Source organism: Sinohyriopsis cumingii, chromosome 3 (assembly GCF_028554795.1).
Source record: "Sinohyriopsis cumingii isolate HCF-2022 chromosome 3, ASM2855479v2, whole genome shotgun sequence".
In the NCBI taxonomy this organism is placed as follows: Eukaryota; Metazoa; Mollusca; class Bivalvia; order Unionida; family Unionidae; genus Sinohyriopsis; species Sinohyriopsis cumingii.
Genome location: NC_142963.1, coordinates 61,225,190 through 61,242,623, shown reverse-complemented (window position 1 = coordinate 61,242,623; position 17,434 = coordinate 61,225,190). Strand labels below are relative to the sequence as shown.

Below are 17,434 nucleotides of genomic sequence, written 5' to 3'. Positions count from 1 at the left end.
CAAGTTGGCTTTAGTTGCAATACATGGTGGTACACTCCAAACTATTGTTGAAGTCATGAGGTCCTCAATAAACAAACTCTTTCAATTTAATTTTAATATAATGCATTTATCGAATCTTGAAGAATCATTTGTCACTTTTGACTCAAGAGTTTATTGGAGTTATAGTCCTACATGACATTGAGTTCAGTTTGAATAGGTGTATTGTTTTCTTTTCTTTGTCAGGTATATCCTACCTAACTCCACCTGAGGAGAAGAGCATGAGGGAGGAGATTGAACAGAGACATCAGCAACATCAGCTGTCCTTTTTCTCACCTGGCCTGAAAAGCCCTGATGGGGGTGAACAAGCAGTCCCCAAAGGGCCAATTGCTATCCCAGAAGAGCATAGCGAATTCATAAATAATATCTGGTATTGTTATTTTCATCCTTATTATGAAAATTCAGAATCGGAACAAGGTATAAATTATCACACTGATCTATTACTTGAAATTACAGCCATTATCATAATTGTGGTATTTTTCCCCTTTGTATAAATATGCATTTACTTTTTACTACAAATTAAAAGAAGGCCCATGTGAACTTACTTTTAATATATTCTTATTTTCATGCGTTTTTTTATCCAGAGTTTAGCATTACAGTGTTCACATTATCCAGAACAGGAAGGACATAATGAAAATTTAATGTTGCCCAGATATCTTTAGACCACTGTTGTTGAGTTCAGATACAGTAGAGGCTCCTTACCCACTCCAAAACCACTTTTGTTGGAGAAATCAGATTAAACATTTCAGCATGTTAACATAATAAATCATGTTTTCCTGTCTGCAGATCAGTTTAAAGTCTACACTCTTCATTATATCAAGCAAACAGGTTAGACCCTGATCTGGCAGGGCATTTTACTGTTTGTACTTCAAGGTCATACTATTCATTCTGTCAAGCAAACATGATAGACCATGATCTGCCAGGGCATTTTCCTGTTTGCAGTTCAAGGTTATGCTATTCATTCTATCACGCAAACAGTATAGACCATGATCTACAACAGCATTTTCCTGTTTGCAGTTCAAAATCACAGTATTCATTATATCAAGTAAATATTATAGACCATGATCTACAAAGGGATTTTGTTGTTTGTACTTACAGGTTATACTATTCATTCTATCAAGCAAACAATATAGACCATGATCTGCCAGGGCATTTTCCTGTTTGCAGTTCAAGGTTATGCTATTCATTCTATCAAGCAAACAGGATAAACCATGATCTTCCAGTGCAGTTTCCTGTCTGCTGATCCATGTCTACAGTGTTTATTTTTTTATCATAAGTTGCACCAGGAGCAGTTTTTTATGATTGTAAAATACAGTTTTGGCCAGAGACCCCTCGGATCGAGGGCACTGCCCCTCAAGACCTTGTTGGAGAAGGACCTTTAATCCCCCTTTTCAAATTTTCAGCTTTTTGGGGGGAATACCAAAATCATGTCTGAAGTTTGCCACGGGTTGGATAAAGCGTTTCATTTGCATATATTTCCTAAATCCCTCCAATTATCCTCCATTTACTTGGTCTCAATCGATATAAAGCTAAGACAAATTATTCTGCAATATTCTCACTGACCCATTTTGCCTTGGGGTTCAAAGTTCCAGTTATGAAAAATTTGCGTTAATGTTCCCTTTAAAAAAATGTATTTGCTTATATTTCCTAAAGCCCTTGATACATTCTCATCATGCTTAACATGGAGCATAATCTAAGGCAAGTCATTCTTCAAAACATTTGTTATTACAAATTGTATCCATCTGTTCATAGCTTGGCCTGTTAACATATCCAGAACTGTTTCAGATATCTTCATGAAACTTTGTTCTGCATATGTGTCATGACAAGTGCTTGTTTCCCATATAAAATTTGGCCTTGTCATACTAGTATTTGTAGAGCTTATTTCCACATGTTTTTAAAAATTGTATTTACTCTTCATATCTTTCAAGCACTCACTAATAGATTGTTGAATATCTCGCCCCAAGTAAGGGTCATTACACAGAAAAAACACAGCGTCACTAATTTACTTTATAATATTAGCTATTAAAATGAGTGTGTCAGAATTTATCAAATTTGAACATGGCACAGTTATTGAGATACATCGGTTTTCCACAACAGAAAGACTGCATGAGTGATTTATGGCAAAACATAAATAGTTTTCCTTATGTGTCCTATACTTTTAATTGATTTTTTTTTCTTTGGCAAGACTGTTATTGCAATTATTAAAATTGTGCAAGTGTTTTTCATTAGCTAATAAGAGACCGAAGTCACAACCATTTCATTAAATTGATTTTGAGCTGCATGGTAAGTATTGAGTTTACTAAAGCAGAATCCTTAAATCATGTTGATTAAACGAACAAACAAATGTTCTGCAATTTTCAGTTGCAAAGTGGAAGACTTTCTGACTAACAGTGAAGATGAGACCTTAGAGTTATCTCCATGTACGGCTTTTCAACGAAAACTCCTTTACCAGACTCTAGGCACAAAGTGAGTTAATAAACCTCCTAACTTTTATGTACGTTTATCAACAATTTATTGAAGAAATATTATGTTCTCAAGCAAATGATTTTATTTTTGTTCTTACAGGCATGACAAGTTGTAAATAAGTACTCAATAAAGTTCAAGAAACCAGAGCACTGGGGAGAATTATTGAACATGGAATGTCATTATTAGTCCTTTTAAATGACACATGTGGAAGTCAGATCAAGGAAATCATAGATAGAAGGACAACTCTTGAGTTAATATTTGGGCCTGTGCAAAAAAATAAAAAAGATTCCATAAGAATATTTACCTGCTCCCTAAAATAAAAGAAACATTGAGATTTAAAAAATTATTAGCATCTTCACTTGTGCAACAATAATTCCCTTTCATACAGTTGTTGTTGTAGGGTTTACCGCAATTTTTCAGCACACGATAGACTATACATGGTGGCCAGTATTAATGGTGGAGGAAGAACCGGGGAAAACCCCAGAAAGAACCACCGACCCATGAGAAGCTACTGGCAAGCTTTCTCACATACCCATATTGGCTGAATCCGAGACTCGAACCCACGCAGACAGAGGTGAGATGGCAGTGATCAATAACGGAGAGCACTTTAGACCACTCTGCCACTCAGGGCCCCTCCCTTTCATACAAGTATAATAGTTTTGTAATTTTTCTCAGTACCAAATTATACAAATGTGATTATAGATGCACAGCTATATCATGTTGATTAGGTCAAGAAAATCAAGACTGGATAACCACACCTGATTTCCACTTTGGCTATCCTAAATTTTGATCCCAGGCTCCAGCATGTGCAAGGGTAGGTGGTGATCCATCCAGGGTCATTGGTTCCTATATGTTCTCCAGTTTCTTCCATCATGAAAGACCACATTTTGTCAACATCTGACCTGTTTAAATTGGTAGAACTTGTGCAGTAGTTGTTAAATAAAAAACAAAAGTTTTTTAAAAGTCAGGTATCAACTTTGTCCAAAAAGACAGTGGTTTGAGTCTTAGGGCTGTTCCAGTAAAACATATAGGAGGTTGTGTTTCAAACTATTTTGATTCTGACAGTGGAAGGTTGGTTAGGATAATCACTTCTGTTTTGGGTTGTGTTAACTAATGAGAAATCGCTGGTGGGGTTGTCAGAAGAAAAGAAACGAATATATATTTAAAATCACATCTAACTCCCTCCAAGTAGTCTAACGTGAATAAATCATTGGGTCAGAAAATGATGCTAGTACACATAAGTGCACATTATTTGTACAAATTCACGTACTTTCAAAGCAGTGATATGCGTTCCGCAAATTATGTCAACGTCGCGGATATAAAAACCTGTGCTTTGCGCATTATGCAAATTCTGTTAAACTTTTAACTTTAAAAGTGCATTTCATGATGTAATTTGTGCTGCCGGTAGTGGTCTCGCAGCACTTATGCGACATCCAGATAGCTGGATACTTTGGTTCGACATGAATGGCTGTTAAACTAAACTGATTGGTTCATTGGGCCCTCCAACTAGCATTTTATGAACGTTTTAACCTTATTTTCATCATGGAAGTTTTACAAATGCATGTTTTGAATAAGGGCCACACAGGAAACCAAAATGGCTGAATAACAGGGTTTGTCTTCAAACAACGTTTTCAGTCGGCAAATACTGTCTGGTGATAGCTATGATGACAATGAGTTTCATGTATATCGGTCTGTTGGACATTGGAAAAATATCACTAGAAATACCAGTGTGTGATTTTGAGCCCAAAATTGATGTTGAGTGCGAGTTGGATGGACAATGTGACGGTTATATTTATTCAAGATACCCATGTCTGAACAAGCAGACTATTGGAATGTTGGACTTAAAACCCTAATACAGCATTATGGAAGAGAAAAAAATCTGGCATAAGAGGCAGCAAAGCACTGATACAAGGAAGTGAATCTTTGGCAGAGTTCATGTTAGTGAAAACTCAGAGGTCTCGTAAATGCTCAATCATGCATATTTGGATGCCAATTTTTTTTGAGGGGGGCGCAGAAAATCACTTGGGTGAGAGGTATAAGTCTCACATGAAAGACTAGAAGTGTAAGATAGAACCTGTGACAACTGGATTGAAAGTGTAGAATGTTACTGATAGGCCATCAGTGATGATGATGATGATGCTGTTGACAATACAGTTAACTGCAATAACATTCATTTTATGAGAACTCTGGGAAAAATGATTCCTTGACTTTCAACCATTTTTAAAAATCTAATTAATGATATAAAAATGTTTGAATTGCTATATTTCTTTTGTTTATTTAAACTTTATAATAGTCTTGCAGCAGGTATAAAAATAAGATATTGGTAACTGAAGTATATGTTCCTACAAGAAATGATATAGTGTAAAAGTAGGCAGAAATAATACAGAAATAATGCAACATCACTTCCACAGGCATTATTGTGTTTTTTTCTTCTGACAAATCATGAATTATATGTTACCAAAACATTTATTGAAAAAAATAATAATTAGGAATCATAGCATCTGACCACACAGTTAAAGCAATACAAGATTTAGCTATTATTCTAATCAAAAGCAGCATGCCTGAGAACAAAGAAAAATAGCAAAATATAGTGATCACTTTAGTAAACACACAGTTTAGTAAGAATACAAATTCATGATTTCTGTATTAGAAATCCCTATTATAAAATCTATATTCATGGATGTTAAATTGTAGGTATTAAGGAACAGATCAACGACATATACAAATAATAAGCCACCATGAAAATTTGTGATTTCACAGTATCAGAGGCATACATGGCTGACAGACAAAAAAACAAAAGGACAAAAAGTTGATTACAGTGAATGAATACAAATAAAAATATGCAGTAGATTATATGATCTATAAGTATTCAGTAGATTACCTCCAGCCAGCTGTCACTTAAATCGCTTCTATCCCCAACCCAGTATTAAAATCGCTTCTACTGCCCACTAACCTATAGCCAGAAATATGATAAAAAATATAATTTTTTAAATTGCTTCTGTTGTGGGTTGATTGAATTTGAAAGTGCCTTCTCCCCAGGGGTATATGTTTTACTGGAACAGCCCTTACTTTTTCTAACTCATTGGAATTGTAATTTACACCATATGATGCAGCAAGTTTAAATATCAGATTTAGTAAGCTTTTTAAATTTGATTGGTGGATATTTGTATTTTCTTCAATGAAGTTCTCAGCTGACAAAAGAGAAAGCTCCTTGAATGAAAATGGAGGCATTCCCTCAAATCTGCGGGTAGTGGACTAGTCAACCCCTTTAATAATTGTCTTGTTTTCTTAATAGACAGCATGAATATTATTTTGAGAACGTTGGATTTAAAAAATCAATTTCTCATTTTTGTATAACCTTTCACAAATGTGACATAGGAGAAATTCATGCATTTTATGTAAAATTATTTATATTTTTGGTAGTTTTTGTATTTTAAACTGATTGTTTTTTCTGCTAGTATTGATGGAATTAAACTCCTGCCTAATATGCTAGCATTGATGGAATTAAATTACTGTCAGATGTGTATTTTATAATGTAGCCATAACAGTATTTATTTGCAATTGGGAAGGAAATGAATGAAAATTAACAATGCAAAGATAGACCTCTCTGGTGGTCAAGTGGTTAGAGCGTCTGCCTCAGATGCAGGAGGTCGTGGGTTCGATCCCTGGCCGAGTTATACCAAAGACTTACAAAAATGGTACTAACAGCTGCCTCACTTGGTGCTCAGCATTAAGAGTTAGTGTTATGACTGGTCGGTCTCATGTCAGAATAATGTGACTGGGTGGGACATCATGCTACTTGTCTGCGGCATGATGCCCCAGTACTAGACATCGCTATAAACTGTCACACTGCAGACATCGTAGTGATATGACTGAAAAATTGTTAAAGCTACATTAAAAATCTAAATCACACACACACAGTGCAAAGAATTTGACATGTTGAATATATGAATAACAAGGAATGAAATTATTCAGATACAACAATACAAGAAACAGGCAGCAGACTACGAGCGATATTGTTAAATCTCAAATTAGGATTTGGTCATACTCATAAGACATGATGCAATGTTTCATTGAGAATTATAGGTTACTGCATTTGTGTGGGAAAATATGAATGAGTTTTTCGGATAGATATACTGCATGACCTAGGAAGTGCAGGATATCCATCCGACAGAACGTTTTCATATTTTCCCATACAAATGCAGTAACCTTTTCATTATATGCTCATTTTCTTTTTCTACCTACAGTTCAATTATATAAAAAAAACACACAAGAAACAAAGTAACCAAATTTATGCTGTATTTCAAACTAAATACACAAGCACAGATTCATCAGTATACAACAACAACATTATTAATGCATACATAACTCCACCCAGATAAATTTCAATTTAGTCACAGACAAGACATTACTTTCGAAAGAAAATAGCATTTTGGTCTACTTAAAATTGAAATTTTGAGTCATATTGTGAATGAATGCACATTGCAACAACTTTTCCATTTGGCCTGGAATGAATAGATTTTGGTATTTTTGTCAATTATGCTAAATTTCATGATTATGGACTGGATTTATCTGTGTCAATTCTACATGAAGTACATCTGATTTCAGCAGTGCGGGAGCAGCGTGTTGACATCTGCAAGTGTGTTTCTGTTCTGTCATTGAATGTTTGAAATCATAATTTGGGAAAAATATGAAGGCTTTCAGTTATAATTATCAAAATGATGCTATGGAATATAATGTTCATTTCATTTTGAGTGCAGTAAGGAGGATGTAATTGCACTTAGAATGTAGTTGAAATTACAGTACCATTTCAAAATGTGTAATCAAGCTTTAGAACCCATGACATGGCTCATGTATTCAGATTTGCAGAATTAAGAAAGTACATTTTGAGGAAATTCAGGATGTAAAACTAAAAGTATATTTTTTGCCATTCTTATGACCAGCTACAGAAAGCACGTTTATGCCATGTCACTTGCATGTTATTTGTAGGGTCCCAGCAATTTCATGACCTATCTGGCATCTATTGCCAGTCTAAATCCAAAATATTGTATCAAAAAAGTTCACATGGAATATTGCAGTGCAGCTGGTATGTGGCAGTCCATGAAACGTCTGTTTTAGATCATTCAGAAACAAATTTATCAACCAAAACATAAAGCGTCTACTTCATGAGTGTACATGATCTGTTGAGAAAGTTCCTTATACACTATTGGGCACATGTGTCATGCATTTGAGTGCAATATAAAGGTATGCAATATCGTAAAATATTGCATGATTCTGACAATGTAAAGTTAATGGAGACAGAAATAAGCATATAATAAAGAGCTTTATTCTTGACTTGCACTTTGCTTAATTCATGTATTTGTACAGTTTAACAGTTTTGTTTGTGTTTTGAATTAGATTTCCCAGTGAGATCCATCTGCAGTCCAAATCAGGAGAAAAAAATCAGAGGTTCCTAGTTGTGACCCGTGTGAAAGGGGAGGGAGATCTTAAGAAAAAAGAGGAAGAAAAGAGGCAGAAAGATTTTGTGAGTTATTCATCTTATAAAACCAGATGCTTTGGGAAAAATGGGAAGGATGCTGCTTAGTAGCTGTCTGTATATACCAGAGTAGTTGTATGCACGTACCAGAGTAATCGTCTTTATATACCAGAGTAGTTGTCTGTTTATACCAGAGTAGTTGTCTGTATATACCAGAGTAATTGTATACATATACCAGAGTAATCGTCTGTATATACCAGAGTAGTTGTCTGTTTATACCAGAGTAGTTATCTGTATATACCAGAGTAATTGTATGCATGTACCAGAGTATTTGTCTGTATATACCAGAGTAGTTGTCTGTTTATACCAGAGCGGTTATCTGTATTTACCAGAGTAGTTGCATACTTGTACCAGAGTAGTTGTCTGTATATACTGGAGTGGTTGTATGCATGTACCTGAGTAGAGGTCTGTATCTACCAGAGTAGTTGTCTGTATCTACCAGAGTAGTTGTCTGTACATACCTGAATTTTCTTGCTCAAATAAAATTTCTTAGTTATAAATACATGAGTACAATCCTGGTTTCTAATAAATCCATTCTTTCTTCTTATTTTTCATAACTCTTATTATTTTTGGAGCTACAGTGGCTCACTGGACTAGTGACTCAAAGGGTATAGGTTTGGATCCTACCATTGGATCAGCTGGAATCTACTACCATGCAGTTTCCTTTGCTAAAGGACTATTCCTACAGCTAATGGCAGGAATTTAAGATGTAACCCCACAAGTGTGAGCTGATTGACTAAAGGGAGTTACTAAATCTACTCTGAACTCCAGTAGGGTACACTAATGAAGATTTTAGCTTATGAAATATGAGTAACATATATGAATCAGGTGATATACCCATAGAGAGAGGCGAAGCTGCAGGACCCAGTACATACCCTATTTAAGGCACACAGAATGCCCACAACAGCTGTCAAAAGCTATAAGCACTGGTTTGGCAAGAAAAATAAGACATAACGCTAGAAGTGCTGGTCACATGGCTAAAGAGGAGGATTAGATCAGCTTTATCTGAACTCTTGCAGGATCGGGTATGACTCCTGAAGAATTTAACTCATGAAATAGGACTTCCTTGAAATCACCTTTTGCGTGTGTGTAAAATGCATTTATGTTTGGGTGTGCTAGCCTCACTGTAGGAGAATTTCATCCTTTCAGGACAGAAGTCATCTTGCTCCTTCAGGGTAGAGGTTGGATGCTTAAGCATTTGATTCTCCTTAAACCATTTCTAATGATGTTAATGTGATTGGGTAATGTATTTAATGGAGAAAGAATTTTTTTAGCAAGTTATGTTTTTTTTTCGAAAATACCTACACATCACTTTCTTTCTATCCCTCTCACCCTTCCCTACAAATACAAGCATCCTGTTACAGTTTTTCACTCAAACTTAAACTGGTAGACCACTCCAGTGGCCTAAGTTGTAGAGCATCCACCTTGGATGTAGGACATCGTTCGTTCAAACCCCGGCCAAGTCATACAAAAGACTTATAAAAATGGTACTAACAGCTGCTTCACTTGGTACTCAGCATTAAGAGGTTAGTGTTAGGGCTGCTTGTTATGGTGTCAGGATAATGTGACTGGGTGGAACATGATGCTATATTTCTGTGGCATGATGCCCCAGTACTTGACATCACTATAAACTGCCACACAGCAGATATCATAGCGATATGACTGAATTTTTTTAAAAACTACATTAAAAATCCAATTCAAACACACATTTAAACTGGTAAAACATCTGGGATGTTGTTGGCCACCTAGCAGTAACAAGGGGACTTAATCTATAAGAGTTACTTCCCTTAGTTTATATGTTACATACACCGAAAGAAATTTTTCATCTTTCAGAGAGGTCATGATTCAGAATTCACTGATAGTAATTTTTAATGTACATTTGATTGCATAAGAATTTTGGGAGAAATATAATTTACAAAAATGTTTCCTTTTATTCATGAGAATCAAAGTCCACGATGTTAGGGCTATTACTGCATCTTGGGCATTCCTTAAACATTCTCCTCTGAATGATGTTATGAAACCTACCTTTATGGCAGTCTCACTCATCCTTCTCTTTGTTCAGCCTTGGTCATTGTATCACCAGAACAAAGGTATTTATGGCTGAGGTCCGTTGTGTCACCCTGTCAAGCCATCCTCCGAATCTGCAATACAACTGAAGATGGTATGTTTGTTCACTTTGTCAGCTTATCATGGAGCCATCATACTCTCTCAGGGCTGGACAAGTCAATAGTGTACTAATAATAGATAATATGTTACTGCTGTTAAACTTTGCCAAATTTCCCTCCTCCCTGACAGCTCTGGTATCCTTCCACTCTTGGTCCATATCAGGGAAAGATGATACTCCAGAAGAAAGAACTAACTAAGATCTGACTGTGATCATGTTTGTTTTATGTTTTTATTTTTGTTCTGAGATTTCCAATTGCTGGTTGAGGAGAAAATTCATTTTGGACTGGATACTAGCAATATGAAGAGTGAGAGCAGTGCTATATCCATTTTGGATTGGATACTAGCACTATGAATAGTGAGAGTAGTGCCATATCCATTTTGGACTGGATACTAGCACTATGAAGAGTGAGAGTAGTGCCATATCCATTTTTTATTGGATACTAGCACTATGAATACTGAGAGTAGTGCCATATCCATTTTGGACTGGATACTAGCAATATGAAGAGTGAGAGTAGTGCCATATCCATTTTTTATTGGATACTAGCACTATGAATACTGAGAATAGTGCCATATCCATTTTGGACTGGATACTAGCACTATGAATACTGAGAGTAGTGCCATATCTATTTTGGACTGGATACTAGCACTATGAATAATGAGAGTAGTGCCATATTCATTTTGAACTGGATACTAGCACTATGAAGAGTGAGAGCAGTGCCATATCTATTTTGGATTGGATACTAGCACTATGAAGAGTGAGAGTAGTGCCATATCCATTTTGGACTGGATACTAGCACTATGAAGAGTGAGAGCAGTGCCATATCTATTTTGGACTGGATACTAGCACTATGAATAATGAGAGTAGTGCCATATTCATTTTGAACTGGATACTAGCACTATGAAGAGTGAGAGCAGTGCCATATCTATTTTGGATTGGATACTAGCACTATGAAGAGTGAGAGTAGTGCCATATCCATTTTGAACTGAATACTAGCACTATGAAGAGTGAGAGCAGTGCCATATCTATTTTGGACTGGATACTAGCACTATGAATAATGAGAGTAGTGCCATATTCATTTTGAACTGGATACTAGCACTATGAAGAGTGAGAGCAGTGCCATATCCATTTTGGACTGGATACTAGCACTATGAAGAGTGAGAGCAGTGCCATATCTATTTTGGACTGGATAGTAGCACTATGAATAATGAGAGTAGTGCCATATTCATTTTGAACTGGATACTAGCACTATGAAGAGTGAGAGCAGTGCCATATCTATTTTGGATTGGATACTAGCACTATGAAGAGTGAGAGTAGTGCCATATCCATTTTGAACTGAATACTAGCACTATGAAGAGTGAGAGCAGTGCCATATCTATTTTGGACTGGATACTAGCACTATGAATAATGAGAGTAGTGCCATATTCATTTTGAACTGGATACTAGCACTATGAAGAGTGAGAGCAGTGCCATATCCATTTTGGACTGGATACTAGCACTATGAAGAGTGAGAGCAGTGCCATATCTATTTTGGACTGGATACTAGCACTATGAATAATGAGAGTAGTGCCATATTCATTTTGAACTGGATACTAGCACTATGAAGAGTGAGAGCAGTGCCATATCTATTTTGGATTGGATACTAGCACTATGAAGAGTGAGAGTAGTGCCATATCCATTTTGAACTGAATACTAGCACTATGAATAATGAGAGTAGTGCCATAGAAGCACATAAGTGTTGCATAAGTAAATTTAGTGTTACCCTTGAAAAAAATGCATACCTTGACCAAAGGTCTGAGTCATTGAGACCTGTTGATCAATAATATCCAGAATTTATTATTACCAACTGCTGCTTAATTGGAATACTGTTAAATATTGGATATATACATAATGTACCATTCATAATACTCATGTTACAAATATTTCCAAAGTTTTTACTCTTTCAGACTTGTTGGTTTTCACTCTTTATGTTGCATGTTTTAAGACCATAAAGTTGTAACAATGCAGCATTAAAGCAGTGATGGTACTATTGCTTTACTGACATATTTGTTGGTTTTAAAAATTTAAGTAGTTCAAAAAAATGAATTACTTACAGAAACAAATACAGTTGTATTCAGTGTGAATTTCAGTAAAGAAACTAAATGTATGTCATATAATATGGTCGAAAAGGAGTATTACCTTCGGGTTTGCATGATGTTTTGATACAAACTCTGCTGACAGAAAATTCTGTTTGGTAATTTGATCACCTGACTGATTCATGTTCAAAATAAAATTACTCATAAGGTTAAATGTACCTGAAACAAAATTGTTAAATATTCTGATCTGCATTTTGATACCCTCTGTGATATTCTGAATACTTCATAAGGCTTATTATACAATGTAACATTCAGTATACTCCATAATGTTCACTAAGTTCAGTATACTCTGTAACATTCAGTATATTCCATAATGTTCTCTATGTTCAGTATACTCTGTAACATTTAGTGTACTCCATAATGTTCACTATGTTCAGTATACTCTCTAACATTCAATATACTCCATAATGTTCTCTATGTTCTTTATACTCTGTAACATTCAGTATACTCTTTGACATTCTGTATACTCTGTAATATTCGCTATTCTCCATAATGTTCTCTATGTTCATTATACTCTGTGACATTCAGTATACTCCATAATGTTCTGTGTTCAGTATACTCTGTAACATTCAATATACTCCATAATATTCTCTGTGTTCATTATACTCTGTAACATTCAATATACTCCATAATGTTCTATGTGTTCAGTATACTCTGTAACATTCAATATACTCCATAATGTTCTGTGTTCAATATACTCTGTAACATTCAGTATACTCTTTGACATTCAGTATACTCTGTAATATTCGATATTCTCCATAATGTTCTCTATGTTCATTATACTCTGTGACATTCAGTATACTCCATAACGTTCTCTATGTTCAGTATACTCTGTAACATTCAATATACTCCATAATGTTCTGTGTTCAGTATACTCTGTAACATTCAGTATACTCCATAATGTTCTGTGTTCAGTATACTCTGTAACATTCAGTATACTCTTTGACATTCAGTATACTCTGTAACATTCAATATACTCCATAATGTTCTCTATGGTCATTATACTCTGTGACATTCAGTATACTCCATAATGTTCTCTATGGTCATTATCCTCTGTGACATTTAGTATACTCCATAATGTTCTCTATGGTCATTATACTCTGTAACATTCAGTATACTCCATAATGTTCACTATGTTCAGTATCCTCTGTGACATTCAGTATACTCCATAATGTTCTCTATGTTCACTATACTCTGTAACATTCATTATACTCCATAATGTTCTCTATGGTCATTATACTCTGTGACATTCAATATACTCCATAATGTTCTCTATGTTCACTGTACTCTGTAACATTCAATATACTCCATAATGTTCTATGTGTTCAGTATACTCTGTAACATTCAGTATACTCCATAATGTTCTCTATGTTCATTATACTCTGTAACATTCAATATACTCCATAATGTTCTATGTGTTCAGTATACTCTGTAACATTCAATATACTCCATAATGTTCTCTGTGTTCATTATACTCTGTAACATTCAAGATACTCTGTAACATTCAATATACTCCATAATGTTCTCTGTGTTCATTATACTCTTTAACATTCAATATACTCCCTAATGTTCTCTGTGTTCATTATACTCTGTAACATTCAATATACTCCATAATGTTCTGTGTTCAGTATACTCTATAACATTCATTATACTCCATAATGTTCTCTATGTTCAGTATACTCTGTAACATTCATTGTACTCCATAATGTTCTTTATGTTCAGTATACTCTGTACCATTCAGGATACTCTGTACCATTCAGTATACTCTATAACATTCAATATATTCTATTGTTCAGTATATTATGTGAAATTCATTTTACTCCATAGCATTCAGTATACTCTGTAACATTCATTGTACTCCATAATGTTCTCTATGTTCAGTATACTCTACCATTCAGTATACTCTGTACCATTCAGTATACTCTGTACCATTCAGTATACTCTGTACCATTCAGTATACTCTATAACATTCAATATATTCTATTGTTCAGTATATTATGTGAAATTCATTTTACTCCATAGCATTCAGTATACTCTCATTCACCATTCTACATAAAAAAAAGTTGTTGTACATTTATTTGAAAAAATGGTGACAGGATTTTTTTTCTAAGTTGATATCATTTGGAATATATATTGGCTAAATATTTTTAAATTGCTGTACATTTATTGAAAAAATGGTGACATGATTTTTTTTTCTAAGTTGATATCATTTGGAATATATATTGGCTAAATATTTTTAAACCTTTATGTAAATTAATAGGTAAAACTCTGTTTAAAATTTTTCATCCAAGCCAAAATTCTAATTATATCCTATGTATAATCAATTTGAGAGATCATATTGGAATGACTTCTTTTAAAAGTCTAGTACCTTTACCCCATAACTTTATTTTACTTTGACACAATGACCGATGTCCATGTAATGAAATATTTTGACTAAATTATTACCATTATAAAATAAATGTGTAGTTTTATTGTCCTGTCTTAGTTTGTATCTTTTGTTGTTGTTGTGGGTTTAATACCATTTTCTAGCACAAGATAGGTTGTACATAGTGGCCCATATATTGGTGGAGGGGAAAACCCCAGTAAGAACCACTGACCCACAGGAAGTTATTGGCAATCTGTCTCACATACCCACATTAGCTGAGCCCAAGAAACAAACCCATGCAAAGGTGAGATGGCAGTGATTGGTAAAGGCTAGCACTTCAGACCACTTAGTCAACCATAGCTCCCAGTATCTAATGTTAATATATGAAAATTCCAAAATATTTACAGGATCATTAGTGCCCTGCTTGATAGAAGTTATTGGAATCCCCAAAAGTATCAGATTATCCAGTTTGCAGCCCATATATTCCTCCATCTGTCCATCCATCCATCAACAAAATAGCAGACAGTTTTTATATTCATAAGGCCTTGAACAAGTTCAGCTATCAGTCTTATGTGTGATCATTTAGAGGCTTTTTCCGGGTTTATTTATTGCCCATAATCCTAAACTTTGGTTTCAGCAGCATAATTGTATTAAGAGTTATTTGATTTCAACCAGATCTGGCATGCAGCTTTGTAATTACATATGATGAGAATTTTTTTATGAATTACAGGAGTTGTGGTTCCTGATCTCCTGTTCTCAAAAGCATTTGCTTCCTCAGTATAAATTTACTTAGGATTGTTGGAAGCTTTATCTGGTGGGATCTAAGATGACTTTAATTGTTTCAGCCATCTACTCACAATGAGATAAATTGTAAAAATGCATCATCATTAATTACTGGAGTAATGGCTTGAGGATTTTTTGCTTTTTTTAAACTTTTGGATTGTACACCCTAAAAATACAAAGAATCACCAAATTTCAAAGTAAATATATGTGTGTATCATTATATTGTTGAACAATTAAGCAAGTTAAAATGCTAGCACACTACATTATCATTGTGTAGATTTATGCTCGTTATTGTTAGATATGCCCTCGTTTGTTTCTGTCAAGATCCTGTTAAGTCACTTGCAGTTAGCAGGGCCCTCTACATGCTTCCATCATTAATAAACCTTGTTTGATTCATTTTACAATAAAATATTTACTTTTATTTTAGGATGAGCTGGACAGAGCAGTAGGTTTTACAAAAGTCATGAAACTGATATCTCAAAGTGTAAGTAAATATATGTTTCAAGTGATAATTCACGTAAAAAACATATAAATTTTGTACCAGAAATATGCATTCCCTTGCTTGTCTTGTATATTTAGGACCCACCCACACACATGAACCCACCACCCCTAGATTTCCACTATAAAAAAAATTTGTAGCAAAACACATCAGTATTAAAAACTTTCTTAACAATCACACTATGTAGATTTACTTCCTTTTTTTGCAATGGATGAAGAAGAACATTTTCCAGCACATATATATGCACAAATCAATTTCATGATTTTGTTTTTTGGTACCCTAGGGGAAAAAGTGATAATGTTGGCTGTGAAAAACAGGAACAGTCGGACAACCGGGAGCACACAAGGGGGGGGGGCTCAGCCGGTGTCTATTTTGGCTACCATTAATTAGAACATAGACTGCTAATTGCACTTCAGATTGACAAGCCACGCTTCTTTATATTCTTGGTTATTGTTTGTTCTAGTCAAGGGTAAACAATAATCACCAGTTGGAACCAAAGATACATTTAGCTTAATCCCTGCAAACAAACAGGATGTATTGGCAAAGCGACATAGAAACTTTGCACAAAGGTGGTTATTAAATGATCTGCAAAGTATGTAAATTGTACATGGTAAGCAAATTTGGAATGTCTGTTTTTACGCTGAATCAGTGGCTCAACTTGCTGACAGGATAAATAAAATTAGCATAGAATTGTCAAGGCAGCAGATTTGTCACCTGGCGCATTTTTTTTTTTTTTTTACAATGGGATTGGATGTTTTCAATAGTTTTCCTTCTTCAGTAACAGAAACAACAGCCTGTTGCTGCAACAGTTGTTTTGCATCTGCAAAAAGTACATTGCGTTAGATTTTATTGGTATTCATCCCCACACAGACTTGTTCTAGATGAGATTTTCTTTACATGAGGAAATTGCACTGTTTCTTCTCTTATGAAGAAAATTACCCAAAAGGTTGAATTAAAATCTCTGACAACTGACAGAAAGTCTGAAAGTATTTTTGTTATCTTGTCATGGATGAGAATAGTGTATAAATAGATACATAGTCTATATCTGTCCGTAATCTTCTTACTGAAAATACAACCAGTGTGGCAAAACATATAAAAGGGGCTCCACTTATATTGGACAGACCTTTTAATGATGAAAGAACCATGAAGCTGATATTTTTTTATGGTCAGCACTTTTGGAGATTGTCTCATAGATTTACATGTGTCTTTTATCAGTCGAGTATCATGTACTACGTTTTGAACAGAGCTATTACTCTTGTCTAGCATATTGTAGTCTTCACATGGACATGTGGTTTGTTGCTTGCAGTTAGCATAGTGCAGGAAACATGCAATATATTCTGATGAAATTTGATAAGCATGTTGTCTTTTAATCCTAGTTTGCCTTTTGTGGGTTTTGTTTCAGCTTACTCCATTATGGACAGACATGTGGATCTTGTCAATCAACTTAATA

At 34.8% G+C, this 17,434-nt stretch overlaps 1 protein-coding gene across 1 annotated transcript in view; it reads left to right on the top strand.

Moving 5' to 3' along the window:
• The window catches only part of LOC149802955 (poly(A)-specific ribonuclease PARN-like), a 145,669-nt gene that overhangs the window by 29,677 nt on the left and 98,558 nt on the right, over positions 1-17,434 (top strand). Inside the window, exons 7-10 of the mRNA XM_089952468.1 lie at positions 223-406; positions 2,398-2,502; positions 7,900-8,026; positions 15,913-15,969. Of these exons, the coding sequence (XP_089808594.1) occupies positions 223-406; positions 2,398-2,502; positions 7,900-8,026; positions 15,913-15,969 (473 nt within the window). The remainder of the gene's footprint in view (positions 1-222; positions 407-2,397; positions 2,503-7,899; positions 8,027-15,912; positions 15,970-17,434) is intronic.